At 40.4% G+C, this 25,356-nt stretch overlaps 1 protein-coding gene across 1 annotated transcript in view; it reads left to right on the top strand.

The window, feature by feature from the left end:
- The window catches only part of SSBP2 (single stranded DNA binding protein 2), a 283,155-nt gene extending 258,743 nt beyond the window's left edge, over positions 1–24,412 (top strand). The window contains exons 11-16 of the mRNA XM_024217035.3: positions 232–286; positions 3,193–3,263; positions 4,609–4,687; positions 6,940–6,968; positions 19,467–19,565; positions 22,447–24,412. Coding sequence (XP_024072803.1) covers positions 232–286; positions 3,193–3,263; positions 4,609–4,687; positions 6,940–6,968; positions 19,467–19,565; positions 22,447–22,476 — 363 coding nt within the window. The 3' untranslated portion in view covers positions 22,477–24,412. The remainder of the gene's footprint in view (positions 1–231; positions 287–3,192; positions 3,264–4,608; positions 4,688–6,939; positions 6,969–19,466; positions 19,566–22,446) is intronic.
- The last annotated feature ends 944 nt before the right edge of the window (positions 24,413–25,356 follow it).

Below are 25,356 nucleotides of genomic sequence, written 5' to 3'. Positions count from 1 at the left end.
CTTGAGCCTGCAGATCCATGACACTAGCTTTAGTCTGCCATTGAGTAAATTCACTGGTTTACAGGAAAATAGACGATGGAGTACATCTTTCTTTTGTTCTATGGAAATGTGTTCCTTTTCACCAGAACAACTCACAACCTTTATGATGTGCTTTTGTCACTTGGATTATCTTCAGTCTTTACTGTAATATTTTTCCTTTTATATTAACTGAATATTTTCTACCCTTTTTAGGGTCCTCCAGGGGGTGGAGGGCCACCAGGAACACCCATCATGCCTAGTCCTGCAGGTATCCAAATCTAATCAGAACATTTAAAGACAATGTAAATAACATTCGGGGGGGGGGGGGGGAAGTAGGTAATATACAGATTCTGTATTCCAGTTCTTCCTGTGCCCATTTGCTACCAGTGCAGACAAATGGACAGATCCACCTTATATATATTTCAGCAAGCAACAGTCAGTGAAAAGCTCTCACTTTTGCACTCTTCTTCTCTGTCTCCCTTCCTCCATCCCTCCCTCCCTCCCTCCTCAGACTTCCTCCTGCTTTGCTGGAGAGATGCAGTATGGTTGGTAATTTGATTTTACTGGCTCCATCCAGGGCTCTCAAGACCATTTTTTTTTCTGGTCTCCATTAGCAACCTGAAGGAAAAAGAGAGATAAAACTGAATGTGCATTGTTTCTGCTAGTGTTGTTCAGTGCACATTTGCCAGCAACTTTTATGTATCCTGTGAGACTGTCCCCAGAGTATCCAGCTGGGGGACGCTTCAAGTGGGAGTTTAAAGGAGCGTCCCATAGCTTCAGCTCAGCCAGCTAGCTCTGCATTAAGAAGAGTAGCAAGTGTTTCCCGACATCAAGGTTCTCCAAAGTTCCTGACGTGAACGAAGAATCAGAAGAGGTTGTGGAGGGTGGACATACACAAGACTTCCTCTCCTCCCATGGATAGCATCAGGGATCTGGTAAGCAGGAAGTGTTTGCCTCTGATCTGGTGTCCCGACTTAACCGATCTTCACTAGATCAATCAGACTTCTTCTGGGAATCTTCCACTCCTAAGAAGCACATCTCCTTCTCATCCTCCTTTCATCAACCAAGAGGTCATTGATCACCACTTCTAGAGACCTTTCCATCTCTGTGACACCTTACATCTTCAGACCCACCTATTCCTACCTCCCTGCCATCATTACTTGCACAAAGGATAGGGAAGTCCTTTTTAAGAGCCAGAAGCAGAGCTTCCCAACCCTTCCATGGAAGTTTTCCTATACTGGTGGAAAAACCTCATTAAATATGTGGCTAGAATTTTAAAAACACAACCTGTAATAGAAAAAAAAGAGGATTCCTCTCCTGTTCAATACTTAAGAAGATGACTAATATGTGCTGGCAGATAAATATTCAGTGTAATGTAAAACCAAGCTCTGCAATAGCATGTACTTCTGAAAACATTCAACACAGCAGTAAATTGCCAGTGGCATATGTAAGTGGCTAATGTGGACTATGAACAAGCCTTTTGTTTTGATGGAGGAAAGAGAAGCTGTGGAATAAAAATATTCAAGTAAGAGCCACCAGGAAAGCTACCAAGGGAACTAATGTCTGAAAACAAAACCCTCCAACTGTTAGTGTCCCAGTGGGCCAAACCACTGGTATGTGTTTAAGACAATAACTAACAGAAAATGGAGCCATGATTCCTTGAGGAGAGCCATGTTATCTGTTTTCAGAAGGACCTGGTGTTTAAAGAACTTGTTTCTCAATGACAGCAGAAGAAGCCAAATAGGATTTTTTTTCAATCTCTGAGACAGAGAGAGAGATTTTATGCCAGTCTGAATGCTTGGGTCTAGCTCCTCTCTTGGGATGGATGGAGGAGACAGTACACTAGAATCTTCGTAGTGATATTCCATGCATATAATGGGTTTATTATCTCACCAGTATTAGTTAATGCTTAGAAAATTTTATCAAAGTAGTGAGGCTCTTGAAGGAACTATGCATTGGGCTTGATTTTAACCCCTTGGAGTAGGTATCACACTTTCTAGCTTTAGCCAAGGATGCATTCCTAATTCCTAGGCATTTCAGTAAGGCATGTGCTTTTCCTCCTTTCACCTTTCTATGTAAATAGAGGTAAGTCTGTTTCAAAGGACATGCACAGGGTCTCCCATTGCCCCCACTTTGTCTCAGAAAGTGGTGAACTATCTTTGATCTGTTAAGCTCAAAGCTCTCTTGAGTCTTTTTTACATTGTCTATAGGGCAGAGAAAAGGGAGATTTTGTGGAGGAATTGTGGAACACAGCTACCTGGCTGTCTCTCCGCTCTTTCTACAAACATCATAGATGTGATGTAATTCCATTGTTGGATGTGTCCTTTTGCACTTGGTGATTCACAGAGACTAATTGCTTTTGTTGGATGGGATGGGATGCCCCTGACCATGTGTTCTCAACTGCTATTTTCTTGGGGAAATGGTCTCCCTATGTTGTCTCCCTGGCTACAGTCCTTTTTTGTCTTCTCTTCTCTGCAAAATGTCTATGAGGAATCCTTACCACTGGTGGCAAGCCATGGTTCAAAACCAAGAATTTCTTACCTACTAATTATTTTCTGGGCTCTGGCTTCTACTCAAACCTTAGTTCAGTCAAATAGTTCCATAGGTTTCATTGTCTTGTTAGTTAAAATCGAGATTTTAGCTTTGGAAGTTTTCAAGCCTTAGGGAGAGAGAACGAGACAGCGTTTAGCTGGCTGACAGACATGAAAATTAGAGCTTTTCATTGGCTGCTACTAACCTGAAATCTGCATAAGGAGGAGCTACCCATTGATCAGCACTGGTGGAAACTAGAGCATAAAAGTATTTAGTAAGTGAGAAATTCTCCTTTCACAGAGACTGCAGAAAGTTAGTAAAGTAATCTGGAGGTTTTAGAAAAAGTGTTTTAGGAACTAAGTGGTTACAAATTTTTGAAGATTTATAGACATGTTAACAATAATGCATAAACTCAGTCTAGAAGTAGTCACAGAAGCCATTTAGGGAGCATTGCAATTATTTCTTTTCATAGCTCTGCCATTTGGCTAAGAATAGAGATACAATGAAATCTTCCACTATATTGTCACTCTGTAACATTGGATCAGACATAGGAGAAATATTAACAAAATTTTGAGAAAGTGTAGTAGGTGAGCAGTTTTATCTCAAATCACATCTTGGTAATTAAAATAATATTTGTTTCAGATTCAACTAACTCTGGAGACAACATGTACACTTTAATGAATGCAGTACCACCTGGACCCAACAGATCTAATGTAAATATGAACCTATCATGTATTTTTCTGCACTGTGAAGCCCTGTTTGATTCATGCACTGATTCACCAGACCTTCATTTTATCTGAATCATGCTTATCTTTCCCATTTTGAGTGGGTACACATCACTTGCTTCCCATCATCAAAACTCATATTTTTCTGCATCTTTAATGTCTCTGAAATATTTCAAATGAGTCTTGTGGTACATACACAACAATCCTTTAGCACCTTGAATACCTTGAAATTTGTGCATGTAAAAACTTTAAGCATGTAAATCTGTTAGGTAGATAACTAAATTTGTCATCCTGGGGTATGCTGTTCTCGTCACAGTAGTACACCCTATCAGCTACCATTAGTATGTGCAGAACTTAAACTTTAATTACAAAAATATATTTCTACTTAATAATGCAAGGAAAACTTCTGAATGTGACCCAGTCAATTATTTATTACCAATTCTATAGATGGATAAAATCAATAGCTTTCTCAAGGGTGAGATCTGCCTTGTTCATTTGAGTAGTGTTAAATATGAAGCTTAATGACAACCATTAAATATTAACTATGATACCACTGATTATTTTAGGCAAAACATCCAGCCATTCTGGAAGTGATGAAAACTTGGATTTTTAGAAAGAACTTCCTTCTCTTTCTAACCCTTATAGTTGCCCTCAATTTAGACGGCATTTATGCATGCAGACCACGTAGTTAGAGGTCCATTTGAAAAAAGGCCACAAGAACTTAAGTAATGGTTTAATTGTAGTGCATTTATTGAAATTCATTGCATGTTTATCTAGAAGTGCTGTAAATATCTGTGTTCTCAATTTGAAGACCCAGGTTTAATGATAAACTGTGAAATCCAAATGCTGAACTGGCAGAACTTTATATTGTTGCAGTGGTAATGCGCTGTAGTCTGCTGTGATGCTCAGCACAGGTAGTATGGGATTTCCAAAAGTGGACTATGCTGGCCTAACTCTGCTCTCATTGAAGTCAATAGTGAAACTCCCATTAACTTCAACAGGAGAAGATTTTAGTAATCACTGAGCACTTTTGAAAGTCCCAACCGTAGTACTTCAGTAGGACATAAGCGGTACATAGGCTAAGGGCTAACTCTCTGCACAGACATGAATTCTCCAGCAGTGCAGAACACGGTAACTGAGGTAAAGGCTGGAAAAAATGAAGTGAAAACAATGTAAATGAAAATCACATACAAATAATCCACTCAGAGATAGACTATACAATTCAGTTTCTCAGTTTCTATTTTTGTGCTTATTACTGTGTTTTTATTAAATTATCTGCAATATATTCATTCATTAATATCAATTTTAATATATTATCATAATCCTTTTACAGTTTCCAATGGGCCCAGGGTCAGATGGACCTATGGGTGGATTGGGTGGAATGGAATCACATCATATGAATGGATCTTTAGGTAAGGATAACAAATCTAGTAAATACTGATTTTAGAACTGTTTTTTATGAGTAACTCCACAATAACCACAGCTCTAAATTGTGTGGGCAATTGTATATAAAATCATTTGAAAATTAGAAATACTGTATCAACATCAATCAGAAGTTCAAAAATGTTTTATGTAATCTTATGTATCTGGTCTAATAAGGTGTCGCTTATAAATATTGTATATTAACAGAATATAATTTTTAAACCTGTTCTATAGTACACTATGTTAAACTAATGTGGAAGATGACAAAAGCTTTCTCCTCCTCCCTATTTCCCCAGTCCCCCACAAAAACACAAGTAATCAGAAGATGTCTTTATCACAAATTGATGCAGATACTTACATATTTGTATATTTATATATCATATAAATAATATATGGAGACAATATACCACATCTATTGATATCTATGTATTAAATTGTGAAACTAAATGATAAATTATATTGATCGTGCAGTTTTAACTGTCTCACTTGCACTCTACCCATTCATCCATCCTCCCAAGCATTACTTTTAATAGCTCATCCCCATGAAACAGCTTCAAATAGCTTCTGTTTTTCATCAGCCTGCCAGAGAAATGTTTGAAATGTTTTCTTCTTTCTCCCCAAATGTGAACTCTCCTGCAAAATTACACCTGACATTACAGATATGATATTTTTATGTATAGAAAAGCCATATTAGGTAACTTTTAGAGTTCATTTAATATTTATTAGCTATATTTTTCTTTTTATAATATCGGTCTGGCCCAATGAACACATTATAAAAGCTATGCAGGTAAGAAGTGAAGAAGAAATGGAAACAGTGTAGATTGCAGGGCATTGCAGGCTGCAGACATGGAAATCCTACAAAGCTCCAAAGCTGTTCAGTCATTAAGAGGTCTGAGGAGCCACGGACTCTGTGTAGATTATAATTTCTGAAAAGTAGTGATATCTGGGGAAGCCTTGTAGAATTATACAAAATTTGCAGTTGTTCAACCCTGACCCTTCCTCACAGACTTTCTGTCCTGCACTTCAGGTTATGCCAGAAGAAGTTAGCATAGTTCAGTCCTGAATCTAAACCAGAAACTGAAGATTGTTAGACAAGATGCATGGAAGAATGAGGAGAGTGGAGAAAGCTATGGTAAAATGAGAAAATTGGATTTTAAGCTAAGGAAAGAATGCACCAAAACCTCTCTTAGCAGACTGATCCTGAGGAATTAAAATTCAACAATAACAAATTCCCAACAGTCTCTATGGAGCATGTCTCTGAACTTCCTAGATTACTTTGAATAAGGCTATCTTGTGATTTTGCAGCAGACCTTTTATGAATATTTTTTGTAAAATGGCTTCATTTTTTAATTAAAAATAATGCACATTATTTCCAAGTCAATTAAAAACTCTTTTTTGAACTTCATCACAAACTTTTGCTGTAATATATTGTAGCCTGACAATAACTTCTTAGTTATAAGATTAATTACAACTGAAGTGATAGTGGAAGAACTTTATGTGCACTAAGCATATGATTAGTATTTTCATCAGTAAACGTGATTGCATATATTCAGTGTTTAGCAAATTAAGTATGACAGATTTTCTACTATAGTTTTTTTAATATACAACAATAGTTCTTTTAGAGACTCTTGGAAGGCTACAGTGCACTAAAAATTGTGGTTATTTTTTCCATCAGGAGCATTAGCTGTCTATAGATATGTTTACAATTTCCTCTAGTTACAACAGTTAATATTGGGTTGCTACTTAGGCACTGTCATAGGAGAGGAGCAATGCAGAGCTGCACCTCCCAGGGGAGCTCCTTGAGCTTCCCAGTGTATAAGGGTAGTGTACAGGCTGCCCCCTCCTAAAGAATGCCAATGCAGAACACTGTAGAGTCCGATGCTGTGACCTGTCTTCCTCCCTACCACTTTGCAGTGAGGTATATACCTGGGGCCACACAGAGAAAGCAGTGCCTGCCTTGCCCCGGAGCACAGGGACTGTGATTGCTTTTGGCAGAGAGGAGGCATCTTTCCACACAAACTGCAGGCACAACCATGCAACAAGACCCTAATGCTAACAGACTACTATAATGACTGAAGAATTTTCCTGAGTGGGAAGGGAAGAACTCAAACATAACTAACTCTATGTTAGCCCATTGCTGTTATACTATCTTTTCAAAGTGCAGAAAATGATAAACTCTTAGAGAATGCAGTTCAAAACTAATCTAAATGATTATTTATTTATTTATTTATTTTAATTTAAGGCTCAGGAGACATGGACAGTATTTCCAAAGTGAGTATGTAATAAAATATATTTAATTTTAGCATTATATTTTACTGTATTTAAATATCACGTAATTTTGGTTGTTAAAATTTTTTTTTTACATTTCTGATTGCAAATTAAATGTGTATTATGGGCCTTTCAGCTCTTTCAGGCAGAATCAGCATTAGTTGGAAGGTTAAAAGTAATCTTTATAGTCAATAGGGACTATTAAACCGATTCATTTATATATTTTCCTGAACATAATAATGGTCATTACTGCATGTGATTAATGTACATCCAAGTCATAAACTAATTAATTATGTTACATTGTTGCATATTGGTAAAACAAATGAATACAGTTTTAATAATCAAACTTAGTTAAATGTGGGAAGAGAGAAATTTGGAGATTTGTCATAAGGATATTATTTTTATGCATTGTATCATAGCTTTTCTCACCTTTAGAAGACAATGCTAATAGCCTTAATCAGCACTCCAATTCCCTAAAAACTAAATTAAAATAATGAGAGAAGAAACTGTATTTTGAGCATAGAAACAGTTTATCAGTATATGAAATATGAATGTTCAACCATTAGTGGTTGGCACCTACAAAAATAATACTGTATTTGAATGCACAATATTTTCTGTAAAAATTTGCTAACTCTGAGGTTATTAATTTAAGGGTTGATTTAAATGAGGAATCGATGAGTGAAGGTATTAGAATTAGACCCATATAAAATATTCTGTGCTGCTTCTTCAACATGTACAGATATAACTGGTTAAAAACTAACCATTCTGCACTTTTGTGTTTTTGATCTATAAAGATAGAAATTAATTAAATAATTGTTTCATTCCAAATTTTATGACTGTTTTTATTCATTTGAAATGCTAGAATGAAATTCTCAGCCATCTCCCAAAAGAATGAAATGAGTTTCTTTTGAGAAACCTACATGTTTTAGATTGAGATTTTGAGCTCACTAAATATAGTTTTAGGATATGATTTCAAGATATGGTGTCATTATTCTGTCATGAAAATTCTAGCTTTTCCTTGTAGCAGAGCATCAGAAGATGATGCAGCAATCTGTGATATCTGTCCAAGAGGCCCAGAGCTATGTAAAAAGTGTTTGCAGTGAAACCTGAAAGCATGCATAACTCACCTGGTTTCATTACAAACTCAAAACCCTGAGCTGTTTCATCAAAAGGTTCACTCTTGTTCATGAACCTTTTGAGTGAGTTTGGGCCAATTTATTACTTTAACTAAGTCCCATGGAATTTACAGTATGATGCAAAATTAGATGACATCTGGTGGTTTTAACTTAAATGTCACTGAGACAAGCAAGTTTCCATATTACAGATGTTATCACAGAAATTGTTTGTGGAAATTAAGTGTGCAGTTGCACACATTTTTGCATTTGTTGCTAGTTCCTCAAGCCCAGTTGAGTTCTGCTTGACACAAGACCTGAATGGAATAAAAAAGCATCTTAGTGAGGCTGATCATCTTGTGCATGAGGTTTAGAAAATTAGCCCAGACTTGCTAGAATACATTTTACATCAGATCAGTTCATTGTTACAGTGTGTAGAAAAGGTTATAATTGACTGACTGAGTGGCAAAGTATAAAGCGTTTATGAGGTGGAGTGAGGTAGAGGAAACAAGAAAACTGAAATTGTGCATATAAGAGAGGCACTAATAACTAGGGCTGTCGATTAATCGCAGTTAACTCACGCGATTAACTCAAAAAAATTAATCACGATTAAAAAATTAATTGTGATTAATCGCACTGTTAAACAATAGAATACCAATTGAAATTTAGTACATATTTTTGGATGTTTTTCTACATTTTCAAATATATTGATTTCTATTACAACACAGAATAAAAGTGTACAGTGCTCACTTTATATTATTATTTTTATTACAAATATTTGTACTGTAAAAATGATAAACAAAAGAAATAGTATTTTTCAATTCAAATCATACAAATACTGTAGTGCAATCTCTTTATTGTGAAATTGTAACTTACAAATGTAGTTTTTTTTGTTACATAACTGCACTCAAAAACAAAACAATTTAAAACTTTAGAGCCTACAAGTCCATTCAGTCCTACTTCTTGTTCAGCCAATCGCTAAGACAAACAAGTTTGTTTACATTTATGGGAGTTACTGCTGCCTGCTTCTTATTTACAATGTCACCTGAAAATGAGAACAGGCTTTCGCATGGTACTTTCGTAGCCGACATTGCAAGGTATTTACGTGCCAGATATGCTAAACATTCGTATGCCCCTTCATGCTTCAGCCACCATTCCAGAGGACATGCCTCCATGCTGATGACGCTTGTTAAAAAAATAATGCATTAATTAAATTTGTGACTGAACACCTTGGGTGAGAATTGTACGTCTCCTGTTCTGTTTTACCTGCATTCTGCCATATATTTCATGTTATAGCAGTCTCGGATGATGACCCAGCACATGTTGTTCGTTTTAAGAACACTTTCACAGCAGATTTGACAAAACGCAAAGAAGGTACCAATGTAAGATTTTTAAAAATAGCTACAGCACTCAACCCAAGGCTTAAGAATCTGAAGTACCGTCCAAAATCTGAGAGGGACGAGGTGTGGAGCATGCTTTCAGAAGTCTTAAAAGAGCAACACTCCGATGCGGAAACTACGGAACCTGAACCACCAAAAAAGAAAATCAACCTTCTGCTGGTGGCATCTGATTCAGATGAGATTGTTATCAAGCAGAACCCATCATCAGCATGGATGCATGTCCCCTGGAATGGTGGTTGAAGCATGAAGGGACATATGAATCTTTAGCGCATCTGGCACATAAATATCTTGCGACGCCGGCTACAACAGTGCCATGCGAACACCTGTTCTCACTTTCAGGTGACATTGTAAACAAGAAGTGGGCAGCATTATCTCCTGCAAATTGTAACCAAACTTGTTTATCTGAGCGATTGGCTGACATAGGACTGAAGTAGGACTTCTAGGCGCGAAAGTTTTACATTGTTTTATTTTTGAATGCCGTTTTTTTTTATATATAATTCTACATTTGCAAGTTCAACTTTCATGATAAAGAGATTGCACTACAATACCTGTGTTAGGTGAATTGAAAAATACTATTTCTTTTGTTTTTTACAGTGCAAATATTTGTAATAAAAAATAAATATAAAGTGAGCAATGTACAGTTTGTATTCTATTATATTTGAAATCAATATATTTGAAAATGTAGAAAACATCCAAAAATATTTAAATAAATGGTATTCTATTATTGTTTAACAGTGCGATTAATCACGATTAATTTTTTTAATTGCTTGACAGCCCTACTAATAACCAAAACTTCTTGAATTACCAATGGAATTTGTGCAGTCATCAAAGAAAAACTTGCTTTGGAGGCTTTGCTCATGCAGCAGCACTAGGCCCCATACTGGCCACCAAAGCAGCCCAGCAAGAGTTGGTATGAAAGCATTTATGTCAGGAATTTGAATCTTTGGGGCAGGCATACTGTAGTGAATGCAAAATTTCAAAGTTCAGTGCTACACAGGGAAAAACAGAAAGATAAAATAGGGGTAGATCTCTAAGGAACAAACAAAAGTGCTGAAAGATCACATAAAATAAATTTTACAACGGTTTAGCTGCTTTTTAACTTTTTATACCTAACGCTACAGCAGCTTACATATTATGGAGTCACTGGTCATGACTCCACAGTTAACGTTGATTCAGAAATTTAAAACCTTCATTTGAATAAATAAAATGGAAAAAACCCAAACACAGAAAGTAAACTTTAAACAATAATTTATTTTTTCCTGGTTGTCTGATGAAAATTGGTTTGATACAGAAAGAATAGTAAGTAGCAAAATTACCAATTTTTATAATTTTGGGGGGGTTGTTTCACCACCTTTTGGTCACCTATTGCAAAAAAAACTAAAACACTCTGAGATCTGTGACTTGCACCAAATGCTGCTCCTCATGTGCTGATAAATACAGTATCAGTTATACCTAGGTGATGTTTGTATCATGATTTTAAAATGTTTCTTCATAATGGGAAACAAACATGCCACTCTTATCCCACCATATTTGGCCTTACCCAGCTACTTAAGGTAAAATTCTGACTCTGCGGGAGTTGGGGGCAAACATTTAACAGCAACCTCAGCAATGTTAAGGCAGAATAACTTCCTACGGGTATGTCTACACTACGAGAGTAGTTCGATTTTACTTAAATCGAATTAGTGGAACCGATACTACAAAGTCGAATGTCTGTATCCACACTAAGAACAGTAATTCGACTTTGTGAGTCCACACTAACGGGGCAAGCGTCGACATTGGAAGCGGTGCACTGTGGGCAGCTATCCCACAGTTCCCGCAGTCCCCGCTGCCCATTGGAATTCTGGGTCGAGCCCCCAATGCCTGCTGGGGAAAAAATGTGTCGAGGGTGGTTTTGGGTAACTGTCGTCATTCAACCGTCACTCCCGCCCTCCCTCCCTGAAAGCGCCGGCGGGCAATCAGTTCGCGCACTTTTCTGGTGAGTGACAGCGCGGACGCCACAGCACTGCGAGCATGGAGCCCGCTGTGACCATCACTGCAGTTATGGCCGTTGTCAACACCTCGCACCTTATCATCCACCTTTTTCAGAGGCAGATGCTGAGAAATCGAGCGAGGAGGCTACGGCAGCGCGGTGAGGACATTAAGTCTGAGAGGGGCACAGACCTCTCGCAAAGCACGGGACCCCGCGCCATGGATATCATGGTGGCAGTGGGTCATGATGATGCTGTGGAACGGCGATTCTGGGCCCGGGAAACAAGCACGGACTGGTGGGACCGCATAGTGCTGCAGGTCTGGGATGAATCACAGTGGCTGCGAAACTTTCGCATGCGTAAGGGAACTTTCCTTGAACTTTGTGAGTTGCTGTCCCCTGCCCTGAAGCGCAAGGACACCCGGATGCGAGCAGCCCTGACTGTCCAGAAGCGAGTAGCCATAGCCCTCTGGAAGCTTGCAATGCCAGACAGCTACCAGTCAGTCGCAAACCACTTTGGCGTGGGCAAATCTACCGTGGGGGTTGCTGTGATGCAAGTAGCCAACGCAATCGTTGAGCTACTGCTCTCAAAGGTAGTGACCCTGGGAAACGTGCAGGTCATCATAGATGGCTTCGCCGCGATGGGATTCCCAAACTGCAGTGGGGCTATAGATGGAACGCACATCCCTATCCTGGGACTAGAGCACCAGGCCAGCCAGTACATTAACAGAAAGGGCTACTTTTCAATGGTGCTGCAAGCACTGGTGGACCATAGGGGACATTTTACCAACATCAATGTCGGATGGCCGGGCAAGGTTCATGACGCTCGTGTTTTCAGGAACTCTGGTCTGTTTAGACGGCTGCAGGAAGGTATTTACTTCCCAGACCACAAAATAACTGTTGGGGATGTGGAGATGCCTATAGTGATCCTTGGGGACTCAGCCTACCCGCTAATGCCCTGGCTCATGAAGCCCTGTACAGGCGCCCTGGACAGTGAAAAAGAACTCTTCAACTACCGGCTGAGCAAGTGCAGAATGGTGGTGGAGTGTGCTTTTGGACGTCTCAAGGTTGAGATGGAGAAGCTTACTGACTCGCTCTGATCTCAGCGAAACCAATATCCCCATTGTTATTGCAGCTTGCTGTGTGCTCCACAATCTCTGTGAGAGCAAGGGGGAGACGTTTATGGCGGGGTGGGAGGGTGAGGCACATCGCCTGGCTGCTGATTACGCCCAGCCAGACAGCCGGGCGATTAGAAGAGCCCAGCGGGATGCGCTGTGCATCCGGGAGGCTTTGAAAGCTAGGTTCCACAGTGAGCAGGGTAACCTGTGACTATTAAGTTTGTTTAAAGAGAAGCTGAACCTGCCCCCGTTTCTTTACCCAGTTAATGTTGACTATCCTCTCCAGTTACATACCCCCTTCACCCCGTTGCCCCCCTTCCAACACACCTTTAAAAATAAAATAAATGGAACTTTGTTCATTAACACCGTTTTCTTTATTAACGGTTTCGTGGTAAAGGGTTGAAACTGGGACGCTGACTGTGGTGGGGAGCGGGTGTAGTGATGGAAAGGATGCTTCTAAACTCGAGGAATGACAGGCTCCTGCTCCTAGAGCGGTCTGCAGTGGTGGACTGGTTGTTTCAACGGAGCCTGCCACCCTTCCTTTTCGGGACTCTGTGTGGGGGCTATGTGACTTTGTGGCGGGAGAGGACGGTTACAGATCCCCTGCTGCATGGCTCTGTCATCCAGGCTAAGGACCGCTGCATACGATCTGTAACCACCGTCCCCTGCCACAAACTCACATAGCCCCCCCCCCCCACAGAACATGGAAACCACCTCCCAGACTGACCAGGGTTCCTAGTGACTGCAATGTGTGTGTGAACTGCTGCTGAACCTGCCCCCGTGTCTGTACCCTGGTAAAGGTGACTGTCCTCTCCAATTCCCAACCCCCTTTACCCCCTTCAGACACACTCTCCTCTAAAAGAACCTGACGGAAACAGTAATTAAAAGAAACGTATTTTTTATTAACAACTACACAGGTAGGGGATGACACTGGGACGGGGGCTTGAGTGAGGTGCTTTTGGAGTGAAGGAAAGGACTTATCAAAACTTTGGGAATGAGAGCCGTCTGGTACTTGAGCAGTCTGCAGGGGTGGAGTGACTGTTTTCATGGCCCCTGCCGCCCCTCCTTCTTGGGACTTTGGGTGAGGGGGGGATGGGACTTTGTGGCGGGGGAGGGCGGTTAAAGATAGACTGCAGCGGGGCTCTGTCCTCCTGCCTCCGGTCCTGCAAAACATCTACAAGGCGCCGGAGCGTGTCCGTTTGCTCCCTCATTAGTCCAAGCAGCGTTTGAGTCGCCTGCTGGTCTTCCTGCCGCCACCTGTCCTCCCATTCACTGTGTGATCGCTGGTATTGCGACATGTTCTCCCTCCACTGGGTCTGCTGTGCCGCCTCGGCTCGGGAGCAGCCCATAAGTTCGGAGAACATCTCGTCCCATGTCCTTCTCTTTCGGTGCCTAATCTGCGCCAGCCTCTGGGAGGGGGATGCCGGGGTAGGTCGGGAGACACTCGCAGCTGTGGGATGGGAAAAAGGGAGTGAATTCCTCACAAAGATACATTTTTGTGAACAATGAACATAGTCTTTCTTTGTGAACAAGACCATGCACAGCACCTATCACATGTGCACTCAGGACAAGGTCGAATTTTCGGCCTTCCCATTCAGTGCCTGGGGTCTTGCAGTGGAGATCAGACAAGCGGGGCAGGACAGTGGAATTCGGGTAGCAGGCGGACATGGTAAGCCGTAGACTTTTGGCTGCTGAAAGCTTAATTTATAGCACTGCCCTCCTTTCACGTTCAAAGCAATGCCCCTAGCGTTGGACAGTTCCTGCTGTCGGCAATCCGGCCAGCATGAACTCTGCCCCTGTCCCACCCCCCTCGCGGCTGTACCCGGGAAAGATCTCTGTATGCTGCCCCTGTCCCGCCTCCACCGCATGCCTGTAAACCGCCGGTTACAGTTATGTAAAGGAACAGGCAATCAGTCCCAATACTAACATTCCCCTAATTTAAAGCAGGTCACCATGAGTGATATCACTCTGATGAGGATTTCTGACACTGAGACAGACCGCATGCTGCGTGAATGCCAGCAAAAACCAGGGCCGTATGTGGCCATGCTGTGCGAGGCACTGATCCCAGAGTACTTGCTGCTAGGCTGGCGCGGAAAAGTTTCCTACCATGGAGGACGCAATAAGGCCGCTCTCCCCAGGAACCTGATGCAAAGGCTTTCAAATTACCTCCAGGAGAGCTTCGTGGAGATGTCCCAGGAGGATTTCAGCTCTATCCCCGGACACATTGACCTAATTTTCCAGTAGCTTCACTGGCAAGGACTAAAAAGTAGAGCGCCTAGGGCAAACTAATCATGAAAAACCAGACATTTTGAGATTCTTTTGCAGTAGTTGCACTGGCAAGGACTAAAAACTTAAGCGCCTAGGGCAAAGTAATCATGAAAAACCCATTGTTAATATTCCATTCCTGTTCTGTTCCAAATAAATGTTTACATGTTTAAAACACTTACCGACTGATCCTTCCCCTGATTCAGGGTCACGGTTAACGCCTTGGGAGGGTTGGTAGGGGATCTCCGTGAGGGTGATGAAGAGATCCTGGCTGTCGGGGAAATCAGCGTTGTAAGCGCTGTCGACTGCCTCGTCCTCCTCATCTTCCCCGTCCGCGAACATCTCCGAGGAAGCGGCCGTCGACAATACCCCATCATCAGAGTCCATGGTCAGTGGTGGGGTAGTGGTGGCGGCCGCACCTAGAATGCAATGCAGTGCCTCGTAGAAACGGCATGTCTGGGGCTGGGATCCGGAGCGTCCGTTTGCTGCTTTGGTCTTCTGGTAGCCTTGTCTCAGGTCCTTGATTTTCACGCGGCACTGCGTTGCATCCCGGCTGTATCCTCTCTCCGTCATGGCTTTGGAGATCTTCTCGTAGATCTTCGCATTCCGTTTTTTCGATCGCAGCTCTGAAAGCACGGACTCATCGCCCCACACAGCGATCAGATCCAAGACTTCCCGATCAGTCCATGCTGGGGCCCTCTTTCTATTCTGCGATTGCATGGTCACCTCTGCTGGAGAACTCTGCATCGTTGCCAGTGCTGCTGAGCTCGCCACGATGTCCAAACAGGAAGTGAGATTCAAACTGGCCAGACAGGAAAAGGAATTCAAATTTTCCCGGGGCATTTCCTGTGTGGCTGGTCAGAGCATCCGAGCTCGGACTGCTGTCCAGAGCGTCAACAGAGTGGTGCACTGTGGGATAGCTCCCGGAGCTATTAGCGTCGAATTCCATCCACACCTACCCAAATTCGACCTGGCCATGTCAAATTTAGCGCTACTCCCCTCGTCGGGAAGGAGTACAGAAATCGATTTAAAGAGACCTCTATGTCGAACTAAATAGCTTCATTGTGTGGACGGGTGCAGGGTTAATTCGATTTAATGCTGCTAAATTCGACATAACCTCCTAGTGTAGACCAGGCCTAAGTGTATTAAGTGTGTGACAGTTAGATGTGCTGATTTGTTGATAGAAAAGCATTTTAGCCATTGTTAAGGTTTTGCACCAAAGTTTGAGTTTGATGAAGTTGGAGTCATATTGTTTTTCAGTATCTGCATGGAGGTGGAAGTGAAAGCCTTATAGAGTGTTGGAGTATGTTATCAATATCACTGTAGGTTATATGAGAGTGGCAAGGAATGCAGGAGACTTTTCCCTTAACTTGCTTTTTGGATTCTAAATTGGTGGGAGTGTGTCCTGATTCAACCTTAACTGTCACTGAATGATGTTTCTGTGCGTTTATTTTAATAGAAGAATGTGTTCTGATATAAACAAGCTTTAAAAAAATCTTTGTATTAAACAGATGTTAATGTAGTTGAGATTTAACATGCACAAAAGATGACAAATTGAGTTATAATTCTCATAGCAAGGGTAACTTGGTCTCCTTGCGCAAATGTAGTATTTTGTGCTATGCTATATAGTGTTAACTTACATGACTTGATAGAATGTATGTTATGTGATAGATGACTGCATTAGGTTTTATGTGATTATCCAAACTTTGAGCCTCCTGGCAATCTCAGCAGTAATATTACATTGGCATGCTTTTTGCATTTAAGTTTTTGGTTAAAAATGAAAAAAGAAGAACCGTGATTCCTATAATAAATGTTTTATGCATGAAACTCACAACTCCTCCCCCCCCCCCAAAGCATATGTAAATTGGAGCCTAGTGGTTGGGGGTGGATATAATCCATACCCCCAACTTCTCTGCACCCCTCCATAGTCATTGATGCAGCCTTCAAGCTGGAGTAGCCGTTGCTGTACTTCTGTCCCACATGGGGGTGTTTCTGGTATCGGGATCCATGTAAGCAGAGCTCCAGTAACCCCTCCCCCTGGCCTGCCCACCAACATATTTTGAGCCACCTCAAAGCCCTTCTGCATAGTAGATATTGAGGCTGCCCTCCTTACCCAAGAGGGATACTACCGGTCTTCTGTGATGTAGCACCTGACAGTGACCTTTCTCCAACAAGTGGAATTTTACCCCGTCTGCATTTGTTTCAATCAAAGAGTCAACCCCACTGAATACAGAGTGCATTTATTTGAAAGGTCTTACATGTATTTTGAATCACTGACATGAATGTATTTTTCTGTGAAGGTGTAGCTATCCCAGGGATCGGCAACCTTTGGCACACGGCTCGCCAGGGTAAGCTCCCTGGCGGGCCGGGCCAGTTTGTTTACCTGCCGCGTCCTCAGGTTCGGCTGATCGCGGCTCCCACTGGCCGCGGTTCGCTGCTCCAGGCCAATGGGGGCGGCGGGAAGAGGCGTCCAGCACATCTCTCGGCCCCCTCCGCTTTCCGCAGCCCCCATTGGCCTGGAGCGGCGAACCGCGGCCAGTGGGAGCCGCGATCGGACGAACCTGCGGACGCGGCAGGTAAACAAACCGGCCCGGCCCACCAGGGTGCTTACCCTGGCGAGCGGCGTGCCAAAGGTTGCCGATCCCTGAGCTATCCACATATAGGCTTACTCATGCCAGCTGCTATCTGGCAATCAGTGCATAGTTAATTCAGAAAGGAAAGTAACATACTGCACTCAAGCACCATACTGTTACATTTTGTGACTTCTTTATTTTTCAACCAGCTATTTTCACACATGAGAAATCAGTGTTCCTTAATAATAATACACACTTGCTCCATTTAACTGTTAAAACAAAACCTTTTTTGTTACCCAAGTGAAAAACGCATTTAAATAACTTTTAGAAAAAAACTAACAAGATTTTTAAAGCTTTCTGAAGAAAACATGCAACTTTGGGTTAAAAGTAAAGCTATGCAAAACACCTGTATCAAATGTCCACTAGTAAAGTGGTTTAGTAGCTCATAACTTTGAGCAATTTTGAGGTTATTAAGCACACTGGTAGCACAAACTAAAAAATATAGTGAGCTATTATAATTATAGGGCCCACTCTTATCCCCACTGAAGTCAATTGGAGTTAACCTATTAGCAGAGACCCCCTAGCTACATACCATAGCAGGTGAAGTGCCAGAACTTGTAGGTTCTCTAGAGCATGAGCTCTTGCAAGACCACCTCCAGGCTTATTGCAGAATACCTACACTGAGAGAAGGGAAGTAGATGATTCCCAGAATGAAGATAGCAAACTGTTCCCTTGGAGGTTCAAGTTCATCAGTTTCATACCTCCACACTAACATGAAAAGGTTGTTTCATGGCAAAACCATGCTGAATCAAACTGCAGGTTCACTTTTTTCAACATACATTACCTTGCTCTAGCTGAAGGGAAGCAGAAGAAATTTCAGCCCAATGACTAGCTTTTGAAAAAGTTAGAAGCACCTGACAGTAGGGGTTTAGGCCATGTCTACACTAGAGACGTTACAGCATCACAGCTCTCTCGTCGACATAGTTAAACCACCCCCAAAGAGTGACAGTAGCTATGTTGGTGCTCCCACCAACATAGTGCTGTCCACACCGGCGCTTCTGTCAGTGTAACTGATGTCACCCAGGAGGGTGGTTTTTCACACCCCTGAGCGACATACGTTATACCGACAAAAGTGCTAGTGTAGACATAGCCTTAGAGTGAAAGTATCTTCTTTGTTCTAAGAGAGACAAGGTGGGTAAGGTAATATGTTTTATTGGACCAACTTCTGTTGATGAGAGAGACAAGCTTTTGAGCTACTCAGAGCTCTTCTCCAGGTCTGGGAAAAGTACTCAGATTGTCATAGCTGAATACAAGGTGGAACAAATTGTTTACCGTAAGTTGTTAATACATATGTCAAGGGACCATTCAAGGTGAAGTGGCCCATTAACACCCCTCCAGTCATATGGGGAAAAGGAAGGGAGGGGAGAAAGGCAGCTGGTGTGGGGGGTTGTTCGTGGATTATAGATTGTGATAATAAGCCCCAAAGAGCTTACAGTCAGGATGGTGTCTGTCTGTTATATTCAGCAGCAGGTATAGTATGTGCATAACATCCATTGGTGAAGTGGTTTAGCAGCTCATAACTGTGATCTTGGGGTAATTCCCAACCAGCCACACATTAGTGGTGGAGACCCCAAATATAGGCCTTCATTCAGCAAGGTACTTAAGCATGTGAACACTACTCATGCACTTAAAGTTACGCATAAACTTGATTGCTGAATCAGGGCAATAGTGATTTATTTTAATGACAGAGCATAATCTTGCTCCCAATGAAGTCAAGTGTAGTTTTTCCACTGACTTCAGTGGGAAAATGTTCCAGGCCTAACCTGAGAACAAGAACTACAGGTAAGTAATTTTCTTCATTTTATAGGCGGGAAACAGCTTTTTCCAGATTACAAACATTCATTCAAATATATGTAGTGCAGAGCTGTGATGGCAAGATATATTCTGTGTCATTTTCAGAGATTCCAGTGGGTAGTGTAGGTGTTGTTTTGACAAACATTATGAAGCAAGGAAAGGAATTCAAATCTACAACATACTTACCCTTTATTTTTAAATCTTATTTACCAGAACTCTCCCAGTAATATGAGCATGAGTAATCAGCCTGGCACTCCCAGAGATGATGGTGAAATGGGTGGAAATTTCCTAAACCCTTTTCAGAGTGAGAGTGTAAGTATTTCTTTGACTATTTTGCTATATGACAGGTACTCAATCCCAGGATCTTTTCAGGAAAAGCAGTTGTATCTTTAATACAATTTTTTTCTATATTTTTACAAGTCCCTAATATTATAATATTGATCTGCTGAACAAAAATTGTGCTAAATAATATCAAGGATTGAATTTAAACTTTAAAAGCCAGGAGGCAGAGAGTTACTTCAGAAATTCCATCCCTAACTTAAGTGGTCAGTACATAACAAAAGTAAGAAGCACAGGAGTAATAATTATCCTAGAGTCGGGCATACCATATGCATATTCAGAAATGCATGATGAGATGTGCATTTGTCAGTCAAAATCTGAACAGCGTAGTTGATCCTCATATTCTGTTAATCTTTCCAAAGTTGTCTCTCAGTTTCTGACTGCCCAATCTTTGACCCCTTGGGTAGTATGTTTTCCAGAGTAGGAATGTCTTTCAGAACTGTATCTACACTGAAAGCACATAATTAGACCACTAAGAAATCTAAAAGACTTATTATTTCATAAAACATGACGTGGTTTTAGGTCTAGAAAAACAAAGATGCCCTCTAGTGTTCATTCTGTGACAAATAAAACTCTTAAAAATGCTGAGTGGTTGAGGCTAAGCAAAAATTATTTAAAATACTTTCCAAAGTAAGTAAAGACCAAAATGTTCATGGCCAGGTGCCTCAAGTTAGATTTCTAAATCCCCATTTAACCTCCTGAATAGAAGTGTCCTGATTTTTCAGAAATGCTGAGTGGCTTCAACACTTCTGTTCTTAGTGGCATTCACTGCTGTCAGAAGTGAGTACAACTCTATTAATTTAGCCGGGTATCTATGAAGATTAAACATACTTTCTCCTATTCATACCAAGGTCAATTGTCATGGCAAGTTTCATGAAAATCAGACTGAATTTTTGTTTTGCTTCTTCGGTAGACATTAACATGAGTATGAAGAACAAGCAATTTTTTTACATTTTAGCTACAGTATGTGTTTCTTTATGAAGAGGGCATCTTTGAATTATTTGAAATGGTAGGGAAAATGACTTCGTACAAAATGTCTCCATAAAAGAGTGATGTTTCAAAATTTGCAAAAGAACAATTACCAAAATTCCCCCATCAAGTTTGATCCTGTATAGTCAAGATAGTGCTTTACTCGATGCAGACAGTCCAGACAATCTGAAAGCTCAGACAGAGCCCAGTTCACCAAACCAAACTCATTAAAAGAATGACATATACTATCAGTAATACGCCACAGAAAATTAGTTTTCTCAGACACTTACTGTATGCTTAATGCTCCTGGCTGCTATTTTCCTACTTGAATGAATCCATGACTTGACTTTCCTAACGTTTTGCTAGAATCGTATTTCTAGATACCAGTAACAAGCCAAAGGTTAGTCTCCTGGGGCTCTGTCAGTCTTTCTCTGCCACTTATCTACCGCTTCCTTTCCTGGCTTCTTAGAATGGATATTATTATTATTAGGCCAAATCCTGGGGTCCCTGCTCAGGCAAATTCCCATTAAATTCACCAGGAATTTGCTTGAAAATAAGGGCAGCATGTTAATAACAATAATACAAATTAATAACTTATATAGCATTTTATCTGTATACAACACAGAACAATATATATTCACTGCCACAACTTCTTCCGGAGGGATGAGCACTTTGGCCCCAGTCCAGCACAGCAGTTAAGTAGATGCTTAACTTTGAACATCTGAGTGGGCCCATTCAGTGACTGCTCACATACTTAAAATTAAGCACATGCTTAATTGCTTTCCAGGATCAGGATGAGAGGGCTCAGAAGCTGATAGGAACAAGCCCTAAATCAGACGAGACCAAACAAAGAAAATTATGAAGGTCAAAACAGATTTTCCCAATTAGTCTGTTCTAAGCATCTTGTATTAGAGAGAAGATCTAACCAAAACCCTGGTTCTGAACATCCTTCAACACTGGGAAAAGGTCAGATACAAACTCCTGGGCTCTGGGACATTTCTAATTATATATCATTTGTAGAAAGGCAAAATTAATATTTAGCACTATTTCACACCAGGTTCAACAATACCAATATGTTTATATCCAGACATTTCCCCCTACATAAAGGACTTTAAGCTAATGAAATATTTCTTCAGCCTGCAAGTTCCAAGTAAAATAAGAATTAAAATGTGTATCTCTTGGAGGTTTTGTGGTATCTAATTAGTAACTTGTGATGAGGTATTGTTAACTTGAGGAGGATTGTAGCCTGTATCAGGGCTGCAGTTCAATTTGTATTACAATTATATTGCAGTCTAATGTAATGATTGGATTTCCAGTTTGCATAAAGAATGACCACTGAAATTTGATGCAACTAGCCTCCTAAAATCTATACTGTAGTAGAATTTAAGATTAATCCAAAGGTCTGATTTCATTCCAGTATGTCATCTTTCCACCGCCTTTCCACCCCATATAGTGGAGAGCCCATTCAGATGGGTACCTGATCCACAAGTGGACCTTCTACCAGGCCCCCAAGATGTCTAACAGTGACCAGTGAAGGGAATGGTAGAGTACTCAAGGAAGTGCAGACAGCATTAGCCAATAGGGTCCTCTGGAGCTTTAGCTGCAACTGAAAGCTGCCCTCCAATCTAGTTTTACTTATTCATTTCATAAGTTATGTTGTATTTTATAATAAATAAAGTTATATATACAATGAATGTAAAATGCATTACAAATTACACTGCAGTCCTGACACAAGCTACAGTACAACTATAGGATAAGATTAAAATCACCTGTGTGAGAAAGAGAATACTGACCTGAAATTCAAGCTCACTGTTGTTATGCTTCTGGCGGAATGTTAGTAACCTATGAAATAATTGTTGTTAAAATGTGGATTCCTCTTTTTCAGTACTCCCCCAGCATGACAATGAGTGTGTGATCCATACTAAGTCTCCTCATGAAGACCGCAGTGAGTTGGCCCTCTTCAGAGAGCTACTACAGAAGAAAATTACAAGTCCCAGTGTACAGTTTAACAAAAGGATCTCAGACACAACCAGACCCACCATCTTTTCCTACCATCTCCCCAGTTTTGTGAAGAAAGTGGGTCCAAACATGATTCAAACAACTGTAAAGAGTGGCATAACAGAACTGCCCAAGAGTGAACTGCAAACAATTATCTGTGTATGTATAAGTGCGGATAGATGTATATGTGTGTGGATATGTTATATTGACATACATACACACACATATACATATATAGACCTGCAGGACATTGTAAAATATTATCACATGACATCTTAAGTAGAAATAAGAAATAGAGACTTTTATTCCATCTTTTTTTCACGTTTACATTTTAACTATTAAAATTTGCGTTCCCTCTCCCCCCCGAACTGTTCTGTGCTGCGTATATCACTGCTTTATAAGTTATTTTTTAAGGTGAACCCAAATGGTCAATTGTTCTGATTTTGTAAATGTCTGCCATCATGGATAGGAATAAAATTGCTCATAAGAGGGCTTTCATAAACTTGTATTTCATACCAGTTACCCTGTGAATCTCAAACTGTACTCTCTCAAGAAATAGAAGAAAGCTCATCTTAATTTTGTGGGGAAATTTAATAATTTGTCACCTGGCTTTGGTGGTGGTTGGGTTTTTTTGTGTTTTTGTTTTGTTTTGTTTTTGTGCTTAGTACCTTTAAAAATAGGAGCACTGAAGGTTATTTTTCTTCCTCAAATGAGGCCTAATATCTGCAAAATCTACTTTAAATGGAAGTCTGAGTTTGATACAAGATTCTCAGTTTATTCAGAGTATTTTAAAGTTGCTGTAAGTGAGCTCCAATTGCTATAGAACCTAGCTATAACGTGGCAGGGCTTCTTCAGTCCTTGGAAATAAGTTTTTTCCCTTTAGCCTGATCTTCCATGTGCGTGGTGGCAAGTAGAAATACAATACAATCCCTATTACTGAAACCTCTTTTTCTAACAAACTACCAGCTTGTCTCCCTTTTCTATTGATTCTTGGCTGCCTCCCAATTATCCATAGTCCTGATTATCAGAACATATTTAGGGTCTGCCGAGCGATTCAGATAATCAGGACTGTACTTGATTAGTTATTTTTCACCAGGAATACTAGAGCTGAACTCCTTAGAAACTTTCCAGTACATAATCACATTAGTGAACCAAAATGACTGAGCATTTTGTGGGTACTTCCCATGCAAGGAATGTTGGAAGGCTCATGCCCTTATACCAGAAACAGAATAGGAACAGAGGTCTGAGCCTTTTTATAAGGAAATCAGTATACTGTATTTCCAAACTTTGGAGATTGGGGTGGAAAAAGGGAGAGTGATTATACAGCTTCCTGTACAGTCAAAGAAAAGGGGGGTAAAGCTCTAATGTAAAGCTCTAAAATCTAACATTATATTACATTTAATTCCTAATGACTCCCATCTTCCCCAAGAAAATGAAAGGTTGTACCTGCGTGGTATGAAAAAGGGTGATGTTCAGTACCTCAGGCACAAAGTGTCTGAATTAAATTCATTCTGCAGATACCAAGCAATGTTCACCCCTCAAAATTCACACCTCAGTGGGACATCCCCAAAATATGGTGCTCACCTGCAGATTTGTGAGGAGAATTTTGCCCTTAAATTGTGATAAAGGGTTGCATGTTATGGGGTCAGTGTGCAGGTAGACGCACATCACTGCATGTGTCAGGAGTAGATCAAATTCCCTATGAGCATATAAATGAATAAAATTAGAATGTCTTTTACCCCACTGTTGGAACTACATAAAGATTAATCGCTTCTTAGGCACCAGGCTGTTACTTGAAATTGTATTCAAATTTTTAAAAAATTATGAAAAGTTTACCTTTAGTTAAAAATAATAATGATAATTTGTAACCTTAAATTAGATAAAAGTATTGATATGGTTCTGTTTACTTTACTCCCGGTTATTATTGAGTTTGAGTTCATTTATTCATCTTTTGAAAACAAATAGTTTTTTGCTGTCTCTCAAAAAGATCCTTGGAGCACTAATCAGTTTCACTTACAAAAAATTTCAAAATTTCCAATCCTGCAACACACTTGTATTTAACTTGACTACTGTGAGTAGTCTCATTGATTTCAGTGGGACTACTCACAGTAGTAAAGTTAAATGTGCTCACAACCTTAGTATTCACCAGATAAATGAAATAACACCTTTTGTTTATACATTTTCTTTTTCTCTTTTAGTTTTACATTAGTTTAGTTTATGGATTCCTTCATGGGGGAATAAATATGACCATTAAATAAAAATGATGCAAACCAGAATATAAAATAGAAATCATATCCTTTAAAATAGACCTGTCAAAAATGTACTAAATTTTCAGGACTATAATTTTAAAGGTAAAATCACTGTCAAAATATTTTCTCCTAGTTTACCTACAATAATATGATATGCTTCTGGCAACATAGAGTTTTTTCCTGTGATTTTTATCCCAATTTTATCCCACTTGTAGCACAACCTCTCAACTTCTTGTCTCCTCGCCTCCTTTTCCATCCCTTCCAAAACATTTGTGTTAAATTAAATTGCTGAGTAATGGGATAGATCCTGCGTCACTAAAGTCACTTAGAATTTTGTCATTGGCTTAAAAGGAATCAGGATCAGCCCCGACAGTACTTAGGTTGGAATTATAGACCCTAGTCCTGCAAAGAATTAAACATGTACATATCTTTTCACACCTTATTAGTCACATAGACTCCAGTGAGACCACTCAGCTATGTAAAGTTGCACATGTGCTTGTCTTTGAAAGATCAGGGCTGTACATAATTAAAGATGGAAAAAGACCCAT

Source organism: Terrapene carolina, unplaced genomic scaffold (genome assembly GCF_002925995.2).
Source record: "Terrapene carolina triunguis isolate 2854851 unplaced genomic scaffold, T_m_triunguis-2.0 Scaffold69, whole genome shotgun sequence".
NCBI classification, from domain to species: Eukaryota; Metazoa; Chordata; order Testudines; family Emydidae; genus Terrapene; species Terrapene triunguis.
This window is presented reverse-complemented; position numbering and strand designations above follow the sequence as displayed.